Here is a 19,985-nt window from a genome sequence, read left to right on the forward strand (position 1 = left end):
ACCCTTTTATTGTTCATCCTTTTTACATTTGTGTATGGATTTTGTCGGTGTTGTACTTACAGACTATTTGTGTTTAGGGGTAAGGGATTGTTGTCCGTCTGTGTATTAGAAAATATTATAATGTGTGTGATGTTCTTCATCTCATACTAAGTGAAAAGATTTCTCTTAAGTTGATCATTTTATTCACATCTGACCCAAAACAGGAGATTCAGTCGCTGCTCATCAACTGGAAGGGGCCGGACCTGACCACATATGGAGAGCTGGTGCTGGAGGGTACATTCCGCGTCCATCGCGCCAAAAACGAGCGAACGCTTTTCCTGTTTGACCGCATGCTCCTGATCACCAAACGCCGTGGGGAGCATTATGTCTACAAAACACACATTTCAGTAAGACTGAGCTAAATTGAGCCGCTTTAGTACTGTGTATTAATAGCGTTTTACTGTTATGTTAACAGTGAATTAATCAGAACTCTGAGTAAAACAGTGGCAAAGGGCCCATTTCCTGTTAAACCAATTATGAAATAAGAGGTTTAGTCTGCTTACACTGTTAAAGATTCAACACATACCTCTCACCCTGTATATAGAAACAAAGTTGCAGATGTTATTAAAGTTATCATGTCATGAAAATCATTATTCCAATACCTGCCCATTCAACTTACAGCAGTTTTGACCTAGCCACTGACTTACAGCACTTTGCTCCAATCATTCAGCCTACAGCAATCATTCAGCACCCATTCAGGCCCACGGCAGTTTAGCCCCGGCCATTCAGGCCCACGGCAGTTTAGTAAAAGTTTGGACACCCGTGGCCAATGACATCTTGAGAAGTAGTAAACACGGCCTCTGTAGCTAATCCGACAAAACCCACAATATTTACAACAGATCCTTATGCACCGTTACTCTGCCTTTCATAACGTAAAAATAAATAAATCAAGTCAATTAAATCAGATGCTGAGGCTTGTGATGAGGTTGCAGTACATTTTTTTAAATTAACTCTTTCATGAAGATTGTTTGTGCAGTCTTCTGGATTTAAATGTTGATGTATGTTAATGTGTTTTTGTCCGCAGTGTTCGACGCTGATGCTGATTGAGAGCGCCAAAGACTCACTGTGCTTCAGTGTTACACACTACAAACACCCCAAACAGCCCCACACTGTGCAGGTGTGTCCACCTAACTAGCCTTACGTGTCCAGTCTAACCTCTGCAGCTTTACATCATTGAAATAAACTCCCTCTAATGACTGTGGACTCTTTCCCATAGGCACGAACTGTGGAGGAGAGGAAACTGTGGGCTCACCACATCAAACGCCTTATTTTAGAGAATCACCAGGCAGTTATTCCACAGAAGGTACTGAATGTTGAATGTTCTGCTTTTGCCTTTAAGGAAATCTCTGTACAGAGTGTAAAGGGTCCTGTTCAACATCAGAGTGTAACAAAGTTGTGTAGAACATCGCATAGTTTACGGGGTTCAGTGTTCTGACTCTGTGGATGTTTCTGTTTTAGGCAAAGGACGCCATCCTGGAAATGGATTCTATATGTGAGTATTTCACATTGTTCCTCAGTATAGGGAACCTCTGAACCTCTGCTAACTGAAGAACTATATAAAAGTTTATGCTTAAAGTGTATACTTGAATGCACTGTTCCACTGTGAAAGGGTCTGTTACTATTCACTTGTGAGGGCTGAGCCTTGGGCTTGGGCTTAAAACATCAGATTAGTAAAATATGTTTATTGTGGTTCTTATTTTGTTTCCACATATCTTTCACATTTCTGTTCATTTACCTATCACCCAAAACCAGCTTGTGCTCTGAATTCTGTTTATCAGTCTGTCGTTCCATTTACATGATTTACTGATGATGTGATGACTCTGTTCTGTCATAAAACATTGTTGGTCGCCAGACAGTCTCCAGTATGGCTAATGCAAATCCATTTTTTTTTCTCATGTTTTTGTTCATTTAAACTTCCCCACAGACGTAGTAAATGACCTTTCATGTTTGCCCTAACTAAAGGCATGCCCCCTCTTTATTTTTAATGCCCCCCTCCTAGTCAAAGCAGCCTAGAACAGGTGCCGGACACAGTGAGAATAATACCCTCAGTCTGGATCTTTAGTTTAGCTGCTGGTGTAAAGTTGTTCCTTTGTTGAAGTCTGAAATTGGAATGTGGATACATTTATCACACACAGATCCAAAGTACAGGTACAGTCCAGAGAGACTGAAAAAGGCAGTAAGTCAACAATCAGAGGACTTTAACGGTTACCACGGACGACGCCATTCAGGTGTGTAGCCGGTGTTTAAATCCATCTGACTTTCAGACAACAACAACAAATCATTACTGTGGTCATTTCTCGACATAATTTAAATATATAATCATTTTATTTTACAGTTAAGGCTTCAAAACAGATCCTGAAAAACACCAAAGGTGAATATTTAGATTTTATGATCTGACTGTGAAGAAACATTTTATACTGTATTTTAGTTCATATTTTCTTTTTCATTGACCCACTTCACTGTATTAAGCAATATATAACATACCAGCTTAAAATGAGCTTATAATGTTAGAATGATCACTTCTGGGCCTTTTTAATGTCCTATAATAATAATAATAATAATGAAAATCTCTCTCTCCCCCTCTCTCTCTCTGTGTCTCTCTGCTGGTGTGAATCAGATGAAAAGGTAAGAGCTTGCAAATGAAAACTTAATTATTTTTGTTTGTTTTATTAAAACATCATTATGTAGCATTTTTACCTTAAAATAACAGCATCAGAGACATGCAGATGCTCCACTGACTTGGAGAATAACGCGTCTCTGTCACGGCTACTCCGGACTCTTTTAAGAGGCAGAACAGAATCACCACTGCACCTTTTCTCCATTCCGTAATCTGTGCCATATTTTGACCGGTTGCTCCAGAATGCAGACAGTGAAGGGGAATTATCTGCTGACCAGCAGCCGTTACAGGCTGCCGCAAGCATCAGCAGTTTAGGCTCGAGCATAGGCGAACCTGACGCTCTGAGGCTCGACCTGGCAGAGGACTCGCGTGGCCTGAACCCTAGTGACTGTGAAGAAGCTCCAGATTCACCCTCAGCGAAGCCCAAGCTGTTCCGGGAGGAGGAGAAGGGGGAGGAAAATGGATCTGATGATATTCTAATGGAGGATGACCAGGTAGCAGACTTTGCCAGCTCCATGCTCGCAGCCATCTCCTGCTGGCATTACAGAGCCCGAGCTTTGCTTTCCTCATCAGGGTTCTCAACGGTGAGGTTCTCTGTTGCTGCGGGGGGTTTTTCCTATCTTATTTACTAGACTTACATCTCATCTATACATCACTCCTGCTGAGCTGCATCAACTTTTCACCCAGCTAACATGCGGACACCCCGATACAGAGAGTTCCTAAGATTCACTAACAGACTTGGAAATGCATGAAGCTTCTTATCTTCTGTTTGTGATCCTCCACCTCACAACGTTTGAGTTGCGCCTCCCAAGAAATGCTCTGCAAGTGTTTTTGAGTAACGGCTTGAGTGTTTCTGTGTGCAGTTTATTATAAAGGTTAAACTTTTAGGAAACTTGATCTCCCACATACAGCATCGTTGCGAGTTTGCAGGTTCGACGACAAGTAATGCCAAGGCAGTCTGTGGCCGGGAGTCCCAGAGAACACAGTTGGCCTCACTCTGGGTGGGCAGGATGAGTAAACTGGGGAGAAAATTGGAAGAAATGCAGTTAAAAGATCTACTTGTATACAATAAGCTTTTCCATTTAAAAGCATGTGATAACTGAAAACCCTGAAAATAGAGAAAATGAGAATCCGTCCTTCTCATAATGTCTGCTTATCTACCATTCATGTAGTTACTGCAGCCCTCTGGGTTTAAATAAACTTCTCTGTAGAATTGTTTGGAGTGGAATATACCATTTATTTATTTTTTTGAACTGCAAAAATTCTGCATGTTTCAGTGGGACGTGTTCCTGTGAACTTTTTCTCACGTATAACAATATTTCTAATCATGTGCATGAGCGCATCCCTAATCCATTTTGACAGTGTGGTCAGTGTGGCTTTCTTAGTTCAGCCTGGAAAGAAACTAAAAGTGTCTTAATTTATTTCTGCTCTGGTCAATCCTGAAAACTTTCATTCTTGCGTGAAAGGATGAAGATGGGAAAGATTTCAATGATAATAACTGCAAAAACGGAAACGTCCCGCCAGCCAGTCAGGAAGAGTCCCGGGAGACGGAGACCCCATACAGCACAGAGCAGGTGGGCTTTCACTTTCAGACATTTCCCCCTCATACAGTTTGGCGATGACAATATAGTATCACAAAAAAACATGTCATCATAAGCATATCTTGATAACAGTCCTTCCATAACACTAAACTGCTGGGTGAGTTGAGGAGCGTTGCTCTTGGAGCTGGATGTAGTACTAGGATGTGAACTACTGAAATGAACAAAAAAAACATTGGACTCAGTTTGTGGTGATGCTTCTTATCAAATGTGGCATTACGTCATTTTCATCACAGTACATTTTGCCATGTGCCAGCCCCTATGTTTAATCAAAATTTGTAGTGAAAATGAGAAAATACCCACTGTACCCATTTTTTACCTACTGTTACTCCCTGCATTCATTTGGTCTCTTTCATTCTTCAGTCTAAACACTAATGGTTTAAGGACTTACGTTTACGTTTAATCTTTTCATGACAATAGAACTCTTAATGTATGTGTTTCCTGCTTTCTAGGCCTCAGAAATGACATCAATACACACTAACACACCTCAGGGGGGTTCTTCAGAAGAACTGCCATTAAAGTTTGTGTCTAACACCGAATCTACTGAAATGGAACAACAGAACAGGAGCGACCCTAATTTTGTGGGACCACAAGAGAATAAAGATGACCAAGGGAACATGAAAGAAGAGAGAGGGGAAGTCCCACCTCCATTGCAGCAAGATTTGACTCCTGGAGAGTCCTCAGAAGAGGAGGAGGATGTTGGGCATCAGATGCAGCCCAGCAGCATTCTGCCATCCTCTGTGCTCGACAAGGCTAGCGCCATTGCTGAACATTTTATCAGTAACACGCGACGCAGTAGCCTGGTAGGAGATGAGGTTCGCTCTCTGGGATGTCCATCTCCGCGGCTACCCAGTCGGACTGGAAGCAGCGTCAGTCTAGCTGAAGGCCGTGAGCGGTCACACCGGCGTGGCAGCACCTCTTCAGAACAGCAGGGACTTCCACTGACCCAAGAGGCTTTTTCAACAGCAGATTTTTCCTTTCTGTCCCCAAGGGATGACAACCTGTTCGACTTGGATCGAAGCATTAATCGAAGAAGGGATTCGACTCTCTCGAAGAAAGACCAGCTGCTTATTGACAAGATCAAGAGCTACTATGAGAATGCAGAACACCAAGATGCAACGTTTAGCCTCAAGCGTAGAGAGAGCCTCACTTATATCCCCAGTGGGCTAGTCAGGAGTTCGGTTAGCCGTTTTAACAACATTCCCAAGGACAATAATCTTGTGGTAGACAAGTCCACACCTGAGTCAGCAGATCCAGCACGAGAAATGTTTTCTGTGTCCGAACCCAGTTTAAGTTCCACTGATGTGTTCGGGAACCACGTTGTTACCAGTGTATCTACTGATTCCATTGCGTCTGATAAAGCCAGAGATGAAGACTTGTTTGGTTCTGATGTGGACGGCACTGTGAATCTGCAGGATGTTAAAACCCAGCCAGAGGGACCTCAAGAAGAGTTTTTCCGTCCGTCAGCTGAGATGATCAAGGTTTGGCAGGATATGGAAAGAGAGGTCACCAGGTCCAAGCAGGAGCCCAATAAGGTCATAAGGCCCAGAGAAACGGCTCGATTTAGAGGAGCTTACGCAAGCCTTTCCAGGATGACCCAAAATCCAAGTCAAAGCACAGAGGCTCCAGATGGAGATAGCATGATGATACCTGAAGGCCTTGGCACCATTACGGAGGAGTCCTCTACTCCGTCACCGGTCAAAGGCAAAGGAAAAGGTTTGGGTCGTGCAGCCAGTCTAAATGAAGCAGTCAGGTCCAAACCTTTGGAGGAAGAGTGCAAGCCTTTCAGAACTTTAATTCCAAGGATTGTCCAGTTGAGAGCTGAGGCGGAAGATGGGGAAGGCACAGATCCACAGTCATCAGAAAATGCAGACAATGCCCAGAATAAGGTCATCCATCTTGCACGGAAGTACAGTCAACGCATCAAGTGCACCCCCTCTGTGGTCCAGCAAAGAGGCCAGGATGCAGAGATGATGTTTGTCAAAAGAAATTTGGCATCTGTGATTGAAGAAAATCCTGAAAAAGAGAAAGGTAAAATTTATCAAAGTTACTAATTTAATCTTTTATCAAGCTAATTTGGTCAGATGAGAGCTTTTTGGCAGCAACAATGGCACCAGTCATTTTTGAGTGTTGTACGGTCTATTTTAGCCATGCACATTTATGTAGTATTTGTGTGGTACCATTACAGTACTGCTTAAGCTTGTTTACCTTCAAGAGTCTTCAAGAGTCATATTTCATTCACGTTTTCATTTTAACACTCCTTTGTAATGTGTTTTTTGATTGATTTACAGGGAAACCGAACCTGACCTTGTCCCTAACTGCATATGACAAGACTCCTCTTGACCAAAAGACACAGGTTGACCCCACCAGTTCCACCACCAGCAGCAGCTCGAGAGTTTTATCTCCAAAATGCCCACACTCAAAGAGCCCTCTGAGCTCGTCATCAACCGAGAGCTTCAACTGGCCAGATGTGCGTGAACTGCGTTCAAAATACGCCGACCTGCACACCACATCTCTACAACTGCCCCCTGCTGGCCGGAGCCGCTCTGTACCCGAGAGGATGACCGACTGCGGCCCGAGAAGACGCTCCAGCTGCAGCTCCAGTCTGGTTCTGTCTGGTGCGAGTGCAGAGGCTCCAGCCCACAGGACCAACTCCAGAAAGGACTGGGAGGATGCTCAGGTACGCATGCACCGAGCTGGCTCCCTGGACCAAAAGCTTGGTGGGCTGTATCTGAACGACCTGCAGAACCTGCAAAACAAGAAAGTCAGTAGTGGCTACTACGTCTCTGCTGAGGCCACCTTACCCAATGACAAGAAGGTTATTGTTGTGGAGAAGGTTTCTGAAAGTGCACCACATGCTGAAAAGGAGGACCCTTTGAACGAACCACTGGAAAAAACTGTAACTGTGATGGAAATGGACAATGTGGATGACCACTATGTGCAGATTCGTTCACCGACCTCTCGGGAGAAGATCTCTATAATGGCCGTCATTGACCGCTGTCGTGCTTATCAGGAATCTGAAGAATACCGCCAGAGGGAAGAGTGTGTGTCTAAAATGGACAAATGTAAAGAACATGACAAAACTCTGTCCTCCAGTGAACGGTTAGATGATGCCCTCAGGGATACTGTTTCTGTTTCTGATTCTGGGAAAAAGACTGATGCCAGTCAGCAGGGTGTTGTGAAGAACCTCAGAGAGAAATTCCTAAATTTGAGATAGAAAAAGCTTACAGAATCCTTGTATAATGGAATCTTTATTTCGGATTTGCTTTAGAAGTTTTAAGTTTTACCTTTAGTGGTTTTTGTTTTAAGATACATGGTTTTAATGTATATAAAACACATAATTAGATCATAGAGGTGAACAGGCTCCTGATAAGCATATATTATAGTCATGTACCTTCCTCTAATGTCCAAGCTGCACAAGTCAAACCTGTATCAAACCTGTGGTCAAAGATGAACCCTCCTGATTTTCCAAAGTTCCTACATAATTCAGTGGTTGATACGAATTCGGAGTGGGTTTGGTGAGAAATTGTGGTTTATTGTAGAGAAACTGACCGACTCTTTACAGTGGTGATGATGGGAATCTGGCGTCACCATGAGTGCAACACAAAGATAGCCATATTTTTCACTATCCAGAACCACAATTAAAGCTACACATTTTAGAACACAAGAAGCTTCTTTCTGAAACTCTGGTAAAACAGTGCCATAGGCATAAGATAGTGTATTCATAACCATTTGGTGTAATAACCTTCTGTGAGGAAGCTTATAGAGGGGCATTAAGGTCCTAGATGACTTTGTTCACTTTGTAAGTGTTTAATTATGCAGAACTTTGGAAATTTCCTTTAAAATTATGAATGTAGCCTTTGTCTGTGAATGTAAAACTTCCCGGTGATGAACTGCAAGAATATGCACCCTAACAGTTGATTTTCTTAATGTGTCTCATTCTCAAGCACAAAAGGACCTTGATGGTAAAATGGTGAACTCACCATTTTACTGTTCCTGTTTTAGCACAATGCATCTGAGAGAAGAGTGACAAACTTTGATTACTACAACAGTGTCTGAATAGCTCACTCAAGTTAGCATCATCATGCCTTGGCATTTTCTTTTTAAGAATATTCTGACCACTCAAAAGAAAACCCAGGGAACAGGACCACTTGTATGCTTCTTATATATTCCTGTCCAGACCACTCTAGCACTTTTCCACCTTCAGTTATAACACTGAACTCATCATACTGTAACTGTGCAACATTACATCTTAATTGTATTTTATTATAGAAAGTTATAATGTTTGTTTCTGACCTTTACACACATGTAAAAAACTCCAGAGTGCTGAAAAGGATTTTATTGGCATTCCAGCAAATCATCATCTGTTAAAATAATGTAAAGGTTTTGCTTTTGCTGCATCTGGGTAGATTTGCTGTCTGTGTGTTTCTGTGGTTTCAGCACTTAAAGACTTAAATCACTTGTTTGCACAAAATGTAACATGTAAATGTCTGTAGTTTTCTGTAACTCATATTTCCTAACACTGTATCTTGTGTTTTGATCTTTCCTTTTCCTGTTTTTTTCCTCTTTACTCTTTTATTTCTGTTATTTATTAAGATTCTGTAAATGATATCATTCCTGTCTGAATTTATAGAAATATACTATATATAAATACATGTATATTCTGGTTGTGTAAATATCCTGCATTTAAATGCTGATGGTCCAATGTACAGGACACACAGTCCATCAGTATCAGTCACACATTTTATCAGTATCAGTCACACATTTTGTTCTAGATTCTTGGTTCCAGGGTTCTTTTAGTTTTGTGTTCGTCCGTCAATCGATCACTGACCTTTTGCATCCGTGATGGTAATATGTAAACCTTATGCAAATCTGTCATTTTCTAACCGATGGTGAGGACTTTTATTAACATAGCGCACGTAGCCGCTTTTCAGAGAGCTCAGGTGTAAGAGACCTACAGGACAGGTTTATTTAATTAGGTAATAGTGAAATTTTAATTAGTCTGTGGAATAAGTCAGTGTTGTAGAACAAGGAGAGTGTGCTGACATTTTCCTGCTACTGTATTCCACATCTACACCAGGAATTTATTCGTATTTATTGTGGGGTAAGGGGAAATGGGCTGTACAGGTTCCACCGAGCAGGAGCTCCAGTGTGAGCCTATGGAAGAGCTGACCGTTGTAAATCTTGGTGAAAAGCAGAAAGAGCTCATCAAGGAGTCATGGAGAGCACTTCAGCGTGACGCTACAAAAGCTGGAGTCATTATGTTTGTGAGGTGAGTTGTGTTTCTAAAGTGTTTGTTGAATCCTGTAATAAACTGTGAACATTAACAGCAACATATACAGTCCTATGCAGAAGTTTGTGCACCCCTGTTTTAATGATGTTGATGTTCTAAATGTAAAAAAGTTAACAAATCATCTACAGGAAACCTGAAAGGGGCATTTTACAGAACACATTTTCATGTTTATTTACTTAAATTTAACATATTGGAGAAAAAAACTAGGTGCTGTAATCTATACGCAGTTAGACAGTTTAGCTGTTTTTTATTACAGTATGTAACGTTGTAACAAGATGTGATCTACTTTCACATCAACATGCATGAAGCCCTAGTCCATGCCAGTAGCCTGAGACTTGTCTTTATTACAATGAGACAATCATTGTCCATTTCTGTTCTTTGGTGTCTGAATTCCACATAACTCTCAGACTTACACACGATTAAAACTTACTTCCAAACAGTGAATTTTTAAAATGAAGTTTAATAATCATATGCTTTTGGTCACATATGACCTCTGACAGGAATTGACCACAGGTACTGTTTGATGACCATTCAAGGTGGCATTTTCCCCCTTCCCCATCATAATAAATAATAACTGATGGGCATGAAGCATGGATTGTGAAAATAGGTCAGAGAAAAGTTCTCCTCTTAGGAAGACTTACCAGATGTTCTGGAATTTCTCTCTTCCCTCATTCTGAGCTGGCAGTAAAATGCAGAAGTCATGATGTATATGTAGGGATAAGTGCCGAATCCGTTTCAGAGGAGGGCAGGGGGTTGAAGGAACTTCAAGCTGAAAGTCTTCATCACACTGAAGCACCATTTTATATGTACCTTAATGTTGCCCATGTTTGGATGGATCTCATCTTTTCCCTGAAGTTCCTGTTGTTGGATCAGGGGGTGGAGCTTAACTCTCCTGGGTTGTCGATCATTAGGACCAAGGTTCAGGCATCAGTTGGTGCTCCATGCGAGGAGCCTATCTTTATCCTGTAATTTAGGGATGCTCAATCCTGGTCCTGGAGATCTACCACCCTGGAGAATTTTGGGTCCAATACATCTAAAGGTGGGTTGATCTCCAGAGAAAGATCTAATAACTAATGAAAAAATTAAAAAAAGACTTTTTTTTTTTTTTTTACCTCACAGACAGATCCAATAACCCAAAAAAACCCAACCTCCCCTTGTTTAGCCATTGCTCATCACCCAGAGGCTTCCTATTCCTCTGAATTATGCATGTTGTCATGTTGTTTAGAAATCCACAGTGATAGATTTGACTAAATGGTAGATATTTTGAGAAGATAAACCTCCACAGATCAGATTGTTTCTTCTGAGGAAAATGTGTGCTGTGCTATTTGATCTTGAACACAAAGAGGAAAACAGGTAGTGCTTGTAGAGAATGTGAAGGTTTCTTTTTGGTTCTTTTGACGTCAGGTTGTTTGAGAACCACCCAGAGTGTAAAGATGCTTTCTTCGACTTTCGCAATGTCACAGATCCAAAGGTCCAGGCTAGCAGAGAACTGCGCACTCATGGCCTTCGGTAAGAAAGAGCACACACTGATCTTTAACCTTGTTCTCCACGCTGCAGACAGAGTAATGTGTTTAACTTCTCAAAGCCCAAAACCTTGTCTTTTCCAGAATGTCTGCGAGCGATGTGAAAGATCTGCTAGAGCCCAGGGGTCCAGACTTGTAATCAGTGTAATGACTGTGGTCGAGAGCCAATAAGACAAACTAGTTTGAATGCAGGTGCATTTTAAAATGCTATAGAATCACATTGTAGACAGGTTTAGGTCTAGTCATGGACTAAACTGATTTACTAATTATTGGAAATCCAGTCTACTGGATTTAGTGAACTGGTCCTGTAGGTTTTGTGTTGAGAAGTACCTGATAAAAAAAACAAGCGTACTAAGAAAAGCATAGTAGAAAAATCTGTTCCGTCATTGAATGAACTGAAAGTGGTTCTGTGACACTTTTTTGTTGTGTTTCCAAAAATAGAATCAGTGAAGCCTTGAGATCAAGCAAGGCCTGAAAGATTAAGTGTTTTAACATTGAAATCGCTATTTGAATTAACGCAGTTTTCTAATCACAGGAGCTGCACTTTGAATTAGCTGCTAGTCTGCAAATTTTACACTGTCCGTGAATATGAAACTTCCTGCTGATGATCAGTCAGAAGCCACCAATAATGCATATGCTAAGCGTGACAGAAATACAACTATTTAATTAACAAGCAGCTTCACGACTACTAATTAACAAGCAAATTGACACTAGATGTCTGGGAAAAGATGAGTGCTTCATCTGAGCATGCGAGTAAGGCATAAGGTCCAGTTGGACGAGTTTACCAAAGGAAAACAGCACATCATGTGTGTGGGAGTGCTTTGGTTGCAGGAAACCTTTGAGCTTTGGTGCGAACCTCACGAGGCAACACCACAAACCTCTATCAACATTTGAAGAAGCATCCAGACATGTATATAGTACTAGAGAGGTAGAAGTGTTCTTTAAGATCCTTACTAAAGTATGGAGCTTAAAGCTAAAGTATTCAACATTTCTGTACTTAAGTATTGTGAGTAGTTTATTCTGAAATGTACTTCTACTTTCAGTATGTTATGTAGTTATTACAGAAAGCAGTCAAAAGTTTGAGTATCATTGTTTATATTATTTCAAATGCTTAGACTTAGGGACTGTTGCAATTCATTTGACTGTAGTAGAAGGACAGGAAATACACAGGGCAGAGTTAATGTACATGAGTCTTCAATTAACTCTCTAAACAAACTCGCCCTGAAGAAAGGCTGAACAGAATTGACAATTAGCAATATGCCTAAAAACCAGTGAGAAGAGCAGCTTAAAACACTAAGCTTCACTCTCTGTAAACTAAACTACAACTAAAAGATCTCAGGCCATTAGGCCACATACAAGTGTTTGAAGGTGGTGAAGACGGAGTTTCTTCTGATGGTTCTTCTTCCATCTGGACATAAGCTAGTTAGTGTTCTCACTGCAGCAGCGGAGTGAAAGGTCGCTTGTTCTGCTCAATGTTGAGGCGGCTTCATCAAACCCGGTGACGGTGTCGCCTTTTAGTACTTCAGTACAGTAGTGAAGTAGTTCCACTTCCTTACTATACATCTCTGGAAGCATCACAGACATCTGTATGATGAGTGCATGTCTAAAAGGTCCAGCCAGTCGCAATTTCCTAACGTGGCGGCCAGGCAAGGCCTGTGATAGGCAAGGCCTGTGATAGGCATGGCCTTATGTGATGAGATAGCTCTTCTCTCACTAATACCGCTTCAGATCCACGTTATTGTGTTGTATGTGTGTGTGTAATTGTACAGTAGTATGACAGGCCGATCCTGTGCCAATTATTATTTTTAGTGTCTTATTTTATTACACTCAGTTATTTCATGAAGTGACCTTTTCTTCTACTCGTCCTGTTTTCTGCAATCAATTTGAATCTCTAAGCAGTTTATTTTGTGTTAAATTTGCTTCTCTGTTCCAGAGTGATGTCCTTTTTGGAGAAGTGTGTGGCCAGGCTGGAAAAGCCAGAGCGTTTAGAACAGCTGGTGCTTGAACTCGGACGGAAACACTACCATTATCACTCCAACCCTAAATACTACATGGTCAGTCTGAAAACATGGCTGTCACTGCTGGAGTGGACAATGTAACAATGTATTATCAGTACTGTGTACTGAGTGTTCTGTTGTGAGTGTGTGTGTGATACAATATGGTCAACACTACTACAACACTGACCACCTGCCTGAATCCTAGTCAATCACTATTTAAGTCACTTGTGATGAGTCTATAAACAAGTGGCTAGACTACACTCTTACAAATAAAGGTGCTTCAAGAGAGACCACTTTTTTTGTAATAACACATGTGCGAGTGGTAAAGGAAATTTTTAATGAGGTGACGGTCCTTGAGACCTTGCGTCCTAATATGGGGACATCACATTTCTGCTTCTCTGCACCATGAAACTTCATTTTTTAAAACTTGTCTAGCCTATTATGAGGATGTTGTTTTTTGCAAAAACGACTTCCTGTACAAAGACAAATTTTAGGTCCTACTAATGGCCAATTAGGAGAAAAAGTAAAAAGCAAAAGTCCAGGTCTCAGGAGGTTTAAAGGTTCCTCACACTTACCCATCTGTTTTGCAAACAAAGTGGTTCTTCCATGGCATCGCCTAAAGAAGCACCTTTATTTTTAGGAGTGTAGTGTCCAAATATAGTTTTGAGCATGACTGCCCAGTACGAGTTTGTGCTGATACCCAGCTAAATACAATAAGAGTTGTAAGTGTAATCACAAGCCTTGGGCCAATCCGAGTGTGGATGGTATACGTGAAAAGAGTTGCAGTTGCTAAGCCTTGAGAGATAAAGGGAATTCTCAGAGTAGAGAGCAAGATCGAACTGAGGATCTGCAGTTTCTGCAATGTACAGCAGCTTAGTCCTGCTGGGGTGATGGGCTAGCAATTATAATAAGAAGTCAATGAGACGTTCTAAAATATATAAATAGAAACCTAGGTGTCAGACAGTGCGAGCGGGCGAGTTGAGTGTCCTCAGCGTAGCAGTGGTAAAAGAACCCATGAGAGTGAAAAGTGTACAACAAGAGAGGTTCCAGTACAGAGCCTTGTGGGACACCGCTGGAGAGTCTGCATGTAGGGGATGACGAGCGCTTATCTTGGTAGGTTGCGAACCACTGCCAGTTTGCTGATTGGATGGCACTGTTATGAAACCACCTTTTTTGTTCTTTCTTACATATTATAAATAAAAGTATTGTTTTTGTTTTCCTGTCCAAATGTGGACCTAAACAAAAATGCTAATAACTATGGCTTTTTGTGGCTCTTTCATCAGGATGTGTCCTTGTGTTTTTGAGGTTACAGTTAGTGAACGCTGGTTGGAACAGTAAAAGTTAAAGACTAACCTATTTTTAATTTTTTAAAAACGCTGATGATTTTCCTGAATGTTTGACAGCACTTTCCCCTCTCTCTGCAGAACCTAACCTACCCCCATTCAGCAACCGTTCTGTCAGTAGCATAGTAGCATGCTCTGCTGATGGTTTAATGTGAAATGTGTTTATTTCAGTATCTGGGGTTGGAGTTCATCCGTGTGATCAAACCAATTCTGAAGGAAAGCTGGTCCTCAGAGCTGGAGGAGGCCTGGAAGGTAAACACACCCTTTCTCTCAATAACAAGGCAAACAGTATATGCTTTATGAGCCCCCCCCCCCCCTTTTTTTTTTTTTTTTTTTAAAGAATTGTATAAATTCTGTATTTGGTTTTCTCTCTCTCTCTCTTACTCACAGACCCTCTTCTTATATTTGACACAAATGATGAGGCTAGGCTTTCAGGAGGAGGAGGGGACACGGCGGGTGGGCAAACCCACACTATCACAGCCTGTAGAGAAGAATTGGAAGTAGAAACACAGAGCAGAACCGAGGAGCCTCTCCGTACTTCAGTGTTTACTGGCACACTGATTTTAGATAACGGGCTTTTATACAACTCCAGTCGTGTGTGCACCCCTGTACAAATAACATTTTGTGTAGCTATTTTCTGAGTGTAAATAAGTAAACAAGTCCTCAGCTGGAAACATGGCATTAAAGATGGCATTTCTCTGCACATTTTTAGACACAATTCCTGAAGATTTTATTTTCTGAATTTCGCTTATTGGACAAATGCCCCAATTAGTTTTTGATTCAGGCAATAGTGAGTGTATCATCAAGTAGTAGACATGGAGCTCGACCAGGGGTGCACAAACTTATGACTGTGTGTGTATCATTGGCATAATGCAAAAATCTTGCATTTCCTTTTAGGTATAAACAAAATGTGAATCTAGCTTTTGGTCTTTACACTGTCCAAATATCATACTGATTGGATCATCAGAAATGCTCCAAAATTAAAAGTTAAGGTTTGTAAAATTGCGGATAGAATGTTAGTGATTACACTATATGGACAAAAAGTATTGGGACACCTGCTCATTCAATGTTTCTTTCAAAATCAAGGGTATTATAAAAGCATTTTTTCTTTCTTTTGTTGGAGTAACTGTCTCTACTGTCCAGGGAAGGCCTTCTCCTAGATGTTAGATCATTGCTGTGAGAATTTGATTGCATTCGGAGACCAGAACGCTGGTAAGGTCAAGATGTTAGTCGGTCATCACCCCACCTCCTTCCAGACTCCCCAACTCTTTTGGATGGATGGAGCTTCATCATTCCAGAGAACACAGTTAGGGTGGGGTGGGGGGTTATACCCCTCTAGCCCCCACCTGGCACTAGGGATGGTGCCAAGAGGTTTATGTTGAGCCATGCTATTGGCAGTACTTTTTTTGGAGGGAACAAGCAGGCTGTGTGTGTATGTGCACATTTGGCTGCAACTTAAAGTAGCTGATTGCATTCATTAGAAGGGGTGTCCACAAACATTTGGACATATAGTGTATATTAATGCTTCCCCAGTATTTCTTCAGTGCACAGATTGTTGGCTTGTGTGGAGAATTGTTTGACAAAGTGTAGAAGGGAGAAGCTTCACTCTTTGAATCCGAGCCGTTGAGTTTGATAAAGAACGGAGGCCTGCGGTTCATATTCAGCACATGACTGAAACTGATTTATTATAAATGTGATGAAAAATCACGTACAGTCTAAACGGTGAGTAAAATAACAATCTGTGTCTGGTGGTGCAGTGCTGCTTAATGCAAACACAAGCTGCAATAACTTAAAAAAATGTACAAAAATAAGATTAACAATGTAGAGTATGAACACAATTCCTCAGACTGAGAGTTCAGGAGGAGCAGCAGCCCAGATCTGATTCTGGACGGTTCGGAAATTTACATATACGGTTGGGCGAGCATCACACTGAACACGCTCGCTCTCGCTCTCTCTCGCTCTCTCTCGCTCGCTCTCTCTCTCTCTCTCTCTCTCTCTCTCTCTCTCTCTCTCTCTCTCTCTCTCTCTCTACCAGTTCAGATGGTTTTGCTTCACTCTGACACTCTCCAGTCTGAGGACACCAACAGCCAGTCACATCACAGTTGGACAGTGAAAACACGCCCCCTCACAAAAAGAAAGAGTAAACAAACCCACATGACACCAGTAAAGCAGCGTGGATTTGGTGCATAAAAACAAAACCAAGGGAAGCTCAAACTAATAATTAAATAAATAAATAAATAAATAAATAACTCATGTTTAGAAATGTACAAGTGTTTCTTCAGTTGTATTTTCTGCTCTTGATCGTTAAGATTAATGGATTCGTTTAGTACAAATGTTGCTGGAACATCTGTCCACTCAGCTCACACAAATAAAAGCACATTTGGTGAAGAAGCTCAAGCCTCGACCCGCTGAGTTACACATGCAGCTTCACAAAATAACTTCAGGAGGTCTTACTTGCAAGTCAAACACACCTTCACAGCCTCTACAACACTCAAACCAGGCAACCAACCACCACTTTCTCATAAACAGCTCATCAGTGACGTCGCTGGAGTTCAGTAACTGTGCCGGTTTCTGCCGAACTTCAGCAACATCTGGATTTTTATAGAAAGATATTTTCATTTTAGTCACTTTTTCTGATTTTAAGCTGAATTCATATTTCTTACATACATCATTTTCTCCGTTTGCTAGAAGACGATCGGCTGACTGCAGGAGAGCCCAGGACATTCAGAGTGTGCTCCTTCAGTGAACGCAACAAAACAGCTCGTGAGTTTATGAACAGATCCGGCGAAATGACCTGCGGCTAGAACCGGATTATGCTAATTTTACGCACACACAAAAAAAACATTCACCAGTCAGCAAAGACATTCAAACTAAACCACAAAGTACATTAATATCATAACATTAATTCTGGTCAATAGTGGGGGAACACATTCTTGTACAATTTGAAAGGGGGGTTCTTTAATCAAGGCAGTGGTTCTATAGAGAACCTTAACAACTCTAAGAAACATTTGATTGTTTAAATAGTTTTTTTTTTTTGCCTGGTCTCTTGTATTTTATAAAAACCCTTTAAGACATGGTACTATATAGTACCAGTAAAGTTGGTTCCACTATTCAGGGTTCCACTGTTCAGGGCACAGGTTTCTAAAGCCTCTCAGAGTGCTGATCTAAGATTAGGTTAGGGTGTTACTAAAATTCTTGCATCTCAGGGGGTAAATAAAAGCTCTTGAATCTTAAGGGTATAACTAAGCGATCTCTCACTTCAGAGTCTCACTTCTGAAAGTGTTTACATCTTGAATTCAGGGTGTAAATAACACCTCTTGCATCTCAAGATGTAAATAAAAGCTCTTGTATCTCCGGGTATAACTAAGGCCTCTTGCCTCAGAGTGTAATGTAAAATCTCTTGCTTGTCAGGGGGCACATACAAACTCTTGTATCTCAGAGTGAAAATAAAAGCTCTCAAATCTGTGAGTCTAATTTAATGCTCTCGCAAGTTCAGGGGGCACATAAAGGCTCGGATCTCATGGTGTAGCTAAAAGCTCTCGCATCACAGGGTGTAACTAAACGCTCTCACATCACAGGGTGTAACTAAACGCTCTCACATCACAGGGTGTAACTAAAAGCTCTCGCATCTCGGGGTTTAACTAAAAGCTCTCGCATCTCGGGGTTTATCTAAAAGCTCTCACATCTCAGGGTTTATCTAAAAGCTCTCACATCTCGGGGTGTAACTACAACCTCTGAATTCTTAGATCTGATTCTGAGAAGCTTGTTAACCTTGAGCCATGATTCCTCTTATTTACCTGACCTCACTGATCAGCTCTTCTGCTCTGAGAGACTTACAGTCCTGATGTTCCCACAACCTCTCAATCCAAGAAACCTCTCACACTTTAAAGAACCACATCTGAAAATCATACAACAGTGCTATTGCAACCGTGACTCATACCCACACACACACACACAGTCCTACTGTAACTAAGGATGGGACAGTTACTGGTTTTCTAGAAAGTGGAACACAGTCTACCACAGCGTGAAATGTAACAAATTTTGAAATCTGCCAATTTATCCACCTTCTTTCTGAAGCCCAGACACCAGGTATGTGTGTATAAGTCACAGAATTCACTCAGAATCTCCTCTTAGTGTCTGTAACAGAGCACCATTTCAAAGCAGATCAACATCTCACAGGTTTCATTTATGGTATTTGTAAGAATTTACCACACTGTTAAGTGACTGTTACAATTAACCCCACTTATGGGAGGAGTTTTTCAATGACAACACAGTTTTACATCTTTGAAAGAGATTTACCCAAATGTTAGACTGTGTGTCGCTCTCCTGTGTGTATAAAACCCGATCATAAACACACTGTTCATTATTCTGATCTCGTAAAGTTTCCCAATGTCAGTAAACTGTCCCGTCTACTTGCAGAGCACATATCTACACCAGCAGTACAGTGTGTATCAGTGCTGCTTTTTAAACATCTGCAATATCTTTAAAACGAAATGAATCATTTAGTCCCCACTCCTAACTGTAACACTGACCCTTACACATGCAGTCATACCGTAACAGTGACCTGTCATACTTTTTTTTTTTTTTTTTTAAATCACACCAGACCACAGCACCACACACACACTTCTACCTCAGACTGGTCCAGCACCTCACCTACACACACCTCCGAGCTTTCCCTGTGGCAGGCATAAGAGATTCATATTCTTAAGGGAATGTTTGTATATCATGTGTGTTCTCTGGGCTTTTACAGAAATCAGCCTGAGCAGCATGGGGGTCGGATATATTCTCAGAATCACTGCCGTAATTGATAATAATAATAATAATAATAATCATTTTCAAACTCCTTACCATTCACTGTCAACAACAATCATAAACATCTTTAGCATCAATCACGATTACTGACAATCACAGCAGAGATGAAGAATAAGCGAGTCTCCGAGGCAGGTCATGGATGCGCCGTTTTCAGCTCATTCAGATATATTTTATAAAGCGTTCAGGAAACAGTTCTCACGATCTGACAGCGTTTGCTGTTCGGGTCCTCCATGGGGCGCTGTGGAATTGGAGCCTAACACACATTTAATACAGCTTCTTTTTTTTTTTTGCCTAATCTTACATTAGTGTGTGCAGCGTAGCAGCAGAACTCTAGAAAGCGTAACAGTATTTCCACCAGTAATGATACAGTATGAACAGAATCACAATGGTTGTATGTGGGCCCTGCAGGGGGCAGTCTCCAAGGGAGGTGCAGAGGCTGAGCACTCACATTCCGTATCGCTCCGTCTCCGCCCCGCGGACAACTTTTTTAGCACTAGCATTAGCGCTAGCGGCAGTGGAGCTGGAGAACTCCCTGGAGGAGGACTTGCTCTTTCCTGCTGGCGCCGCGGCTACAGAGGGCAGCTTCAGGGTTCCGCCCGGTTCTACAATCGTGTTGATCACTGTTGGATTTCACAAACAAACAGAAACAGAAAATCATTTTGGATAACAACCAAAGTACAAATGCACAATCTGTGCGTCCCAGCTGAGCAATAAACACTAAGGCTATACGGTTTATACTATATACTAATCTTAATGGTGTGAG

At 41.4% G+C, this 19,985-nt stretch overlaps 3 protein-coding genes across 6 annotated transcripts in view; 2 read left to right on the forward strand and 1 right to left on the reverse strand.

Moving 5' to 3' along the window:
* Positions 1 to 8,876, forward strand: part of plekhg3 (pleckstrin homology and RhoGEF domain containing G3) — a 36,057-nt gene extending 27,181 nt beyond the window's left edge. The window contains exons 9-19 of the mRNA XM_072676658.1: positions 204 to 386; positions 1,064 to 1,156; positions 1,256 to 1,342; positions 1,498 to 1,531; positions 2,175 to 2,267; positions 2,375 to 2,410; positions 2,657 to 2,664; positions 2,869 to 3,240; positions 4,123 to 4,230; positions 4,707 to 6,285; positions 6,546 to 8,876. Of these exons, the coding sequence (XP_072532759.1) occupies positions 204 to 386; positions 1,064 to 1,156; positions 1,256 to 1,342; positions 1,498 to 1,531; positions 2,175 to 2,267; positions 2,375 to 2,410; positions 2,657 to 2,664; positions 2,869 to 3,240; positions 4,123 to 4,230; positions 4,707 to 6,285; positions 6,546 to 7,471 (3,519 nt within the window). The 3' untranslated portion in view covers positions 7,472 to 8,876. The remainder of the gene's footprint in view (positions 1 to 203; positions 387 to 1,063; positions 1,157 to 1,255; positions 1,343 to 1,497; positions 1,532 to 2,174; positions 2,268 to 2,374; positions 2,411 to 2,656; positions 2,665 to 2,868; positions 3,241 to 4,122; positions 4,231 to 4,706; positions 6,286 to 6,545) is intronic.
* A 200-nt stretch (positions 8,877 to 9,076) lies between these two features.
* On the forward strand, positions 9,077 to 15,162 carry LOC140562373 (neuroglobin-like). Its single transcript, XM_072687956.1, has 5 exons — positions 9,077 to 9,526; positions 10,952 to 11,056; positions 13,004 to 13,124; positions 14,582 to 14,662; positions 14,801 to 15,162. Exons 1-5 carry the CDS (start codon positions 9,369 to 9,371, stop codon positions 14,912 to 14,914), a joined length of 579 nt encoding a protein of 192 aa, XP_072544057.1. The 5' UTR covers positions 9,077 to 9,368; the 3' UTR covers positions 14,915 to 15,162.
* A 901-nt stretch (positions 15,163 to 16,063) lies between these two features.
* The window catches only part of cep170bb (centrosomal protein 170Bb), a 28,541-nt gene continuing 24,619 nt past the window's right edge, over positions 16,064 to 19,985 (reverse strand). For all 4 annotated transcript variants that reach the window (XM_072687992.1, XM_072687999.1, XM_072687972.1 and 1 more), the window contains one exon: positions 16,064 to 19,842. In XM_072687992.1, coding sequence (XP_072544093.1) covers positions 19,667 to 19,842 — 176 coding nt within the window. In that variant the 3' untranslated portion in view covers positions 16,064 to 19,666. The remainder of the gene's footprint in view (positions 19,843 to 19,985) is intronic.

The sequence above is a fragment of the Salminus brasiliensis genome, chromosome 1 (genome assembly GCF_030463535.1).
Source record: "Salminus brasiliensis chromosome 1, fSalBra1.hap2, whole genome shotgun sequence".
Classification (NCBI taxonomy): Eukaryota; Metazoa; Chordata; class Actinopteri; order Characiformes; family Bryconidae; genus Salminus; species Salminus brasiliensis.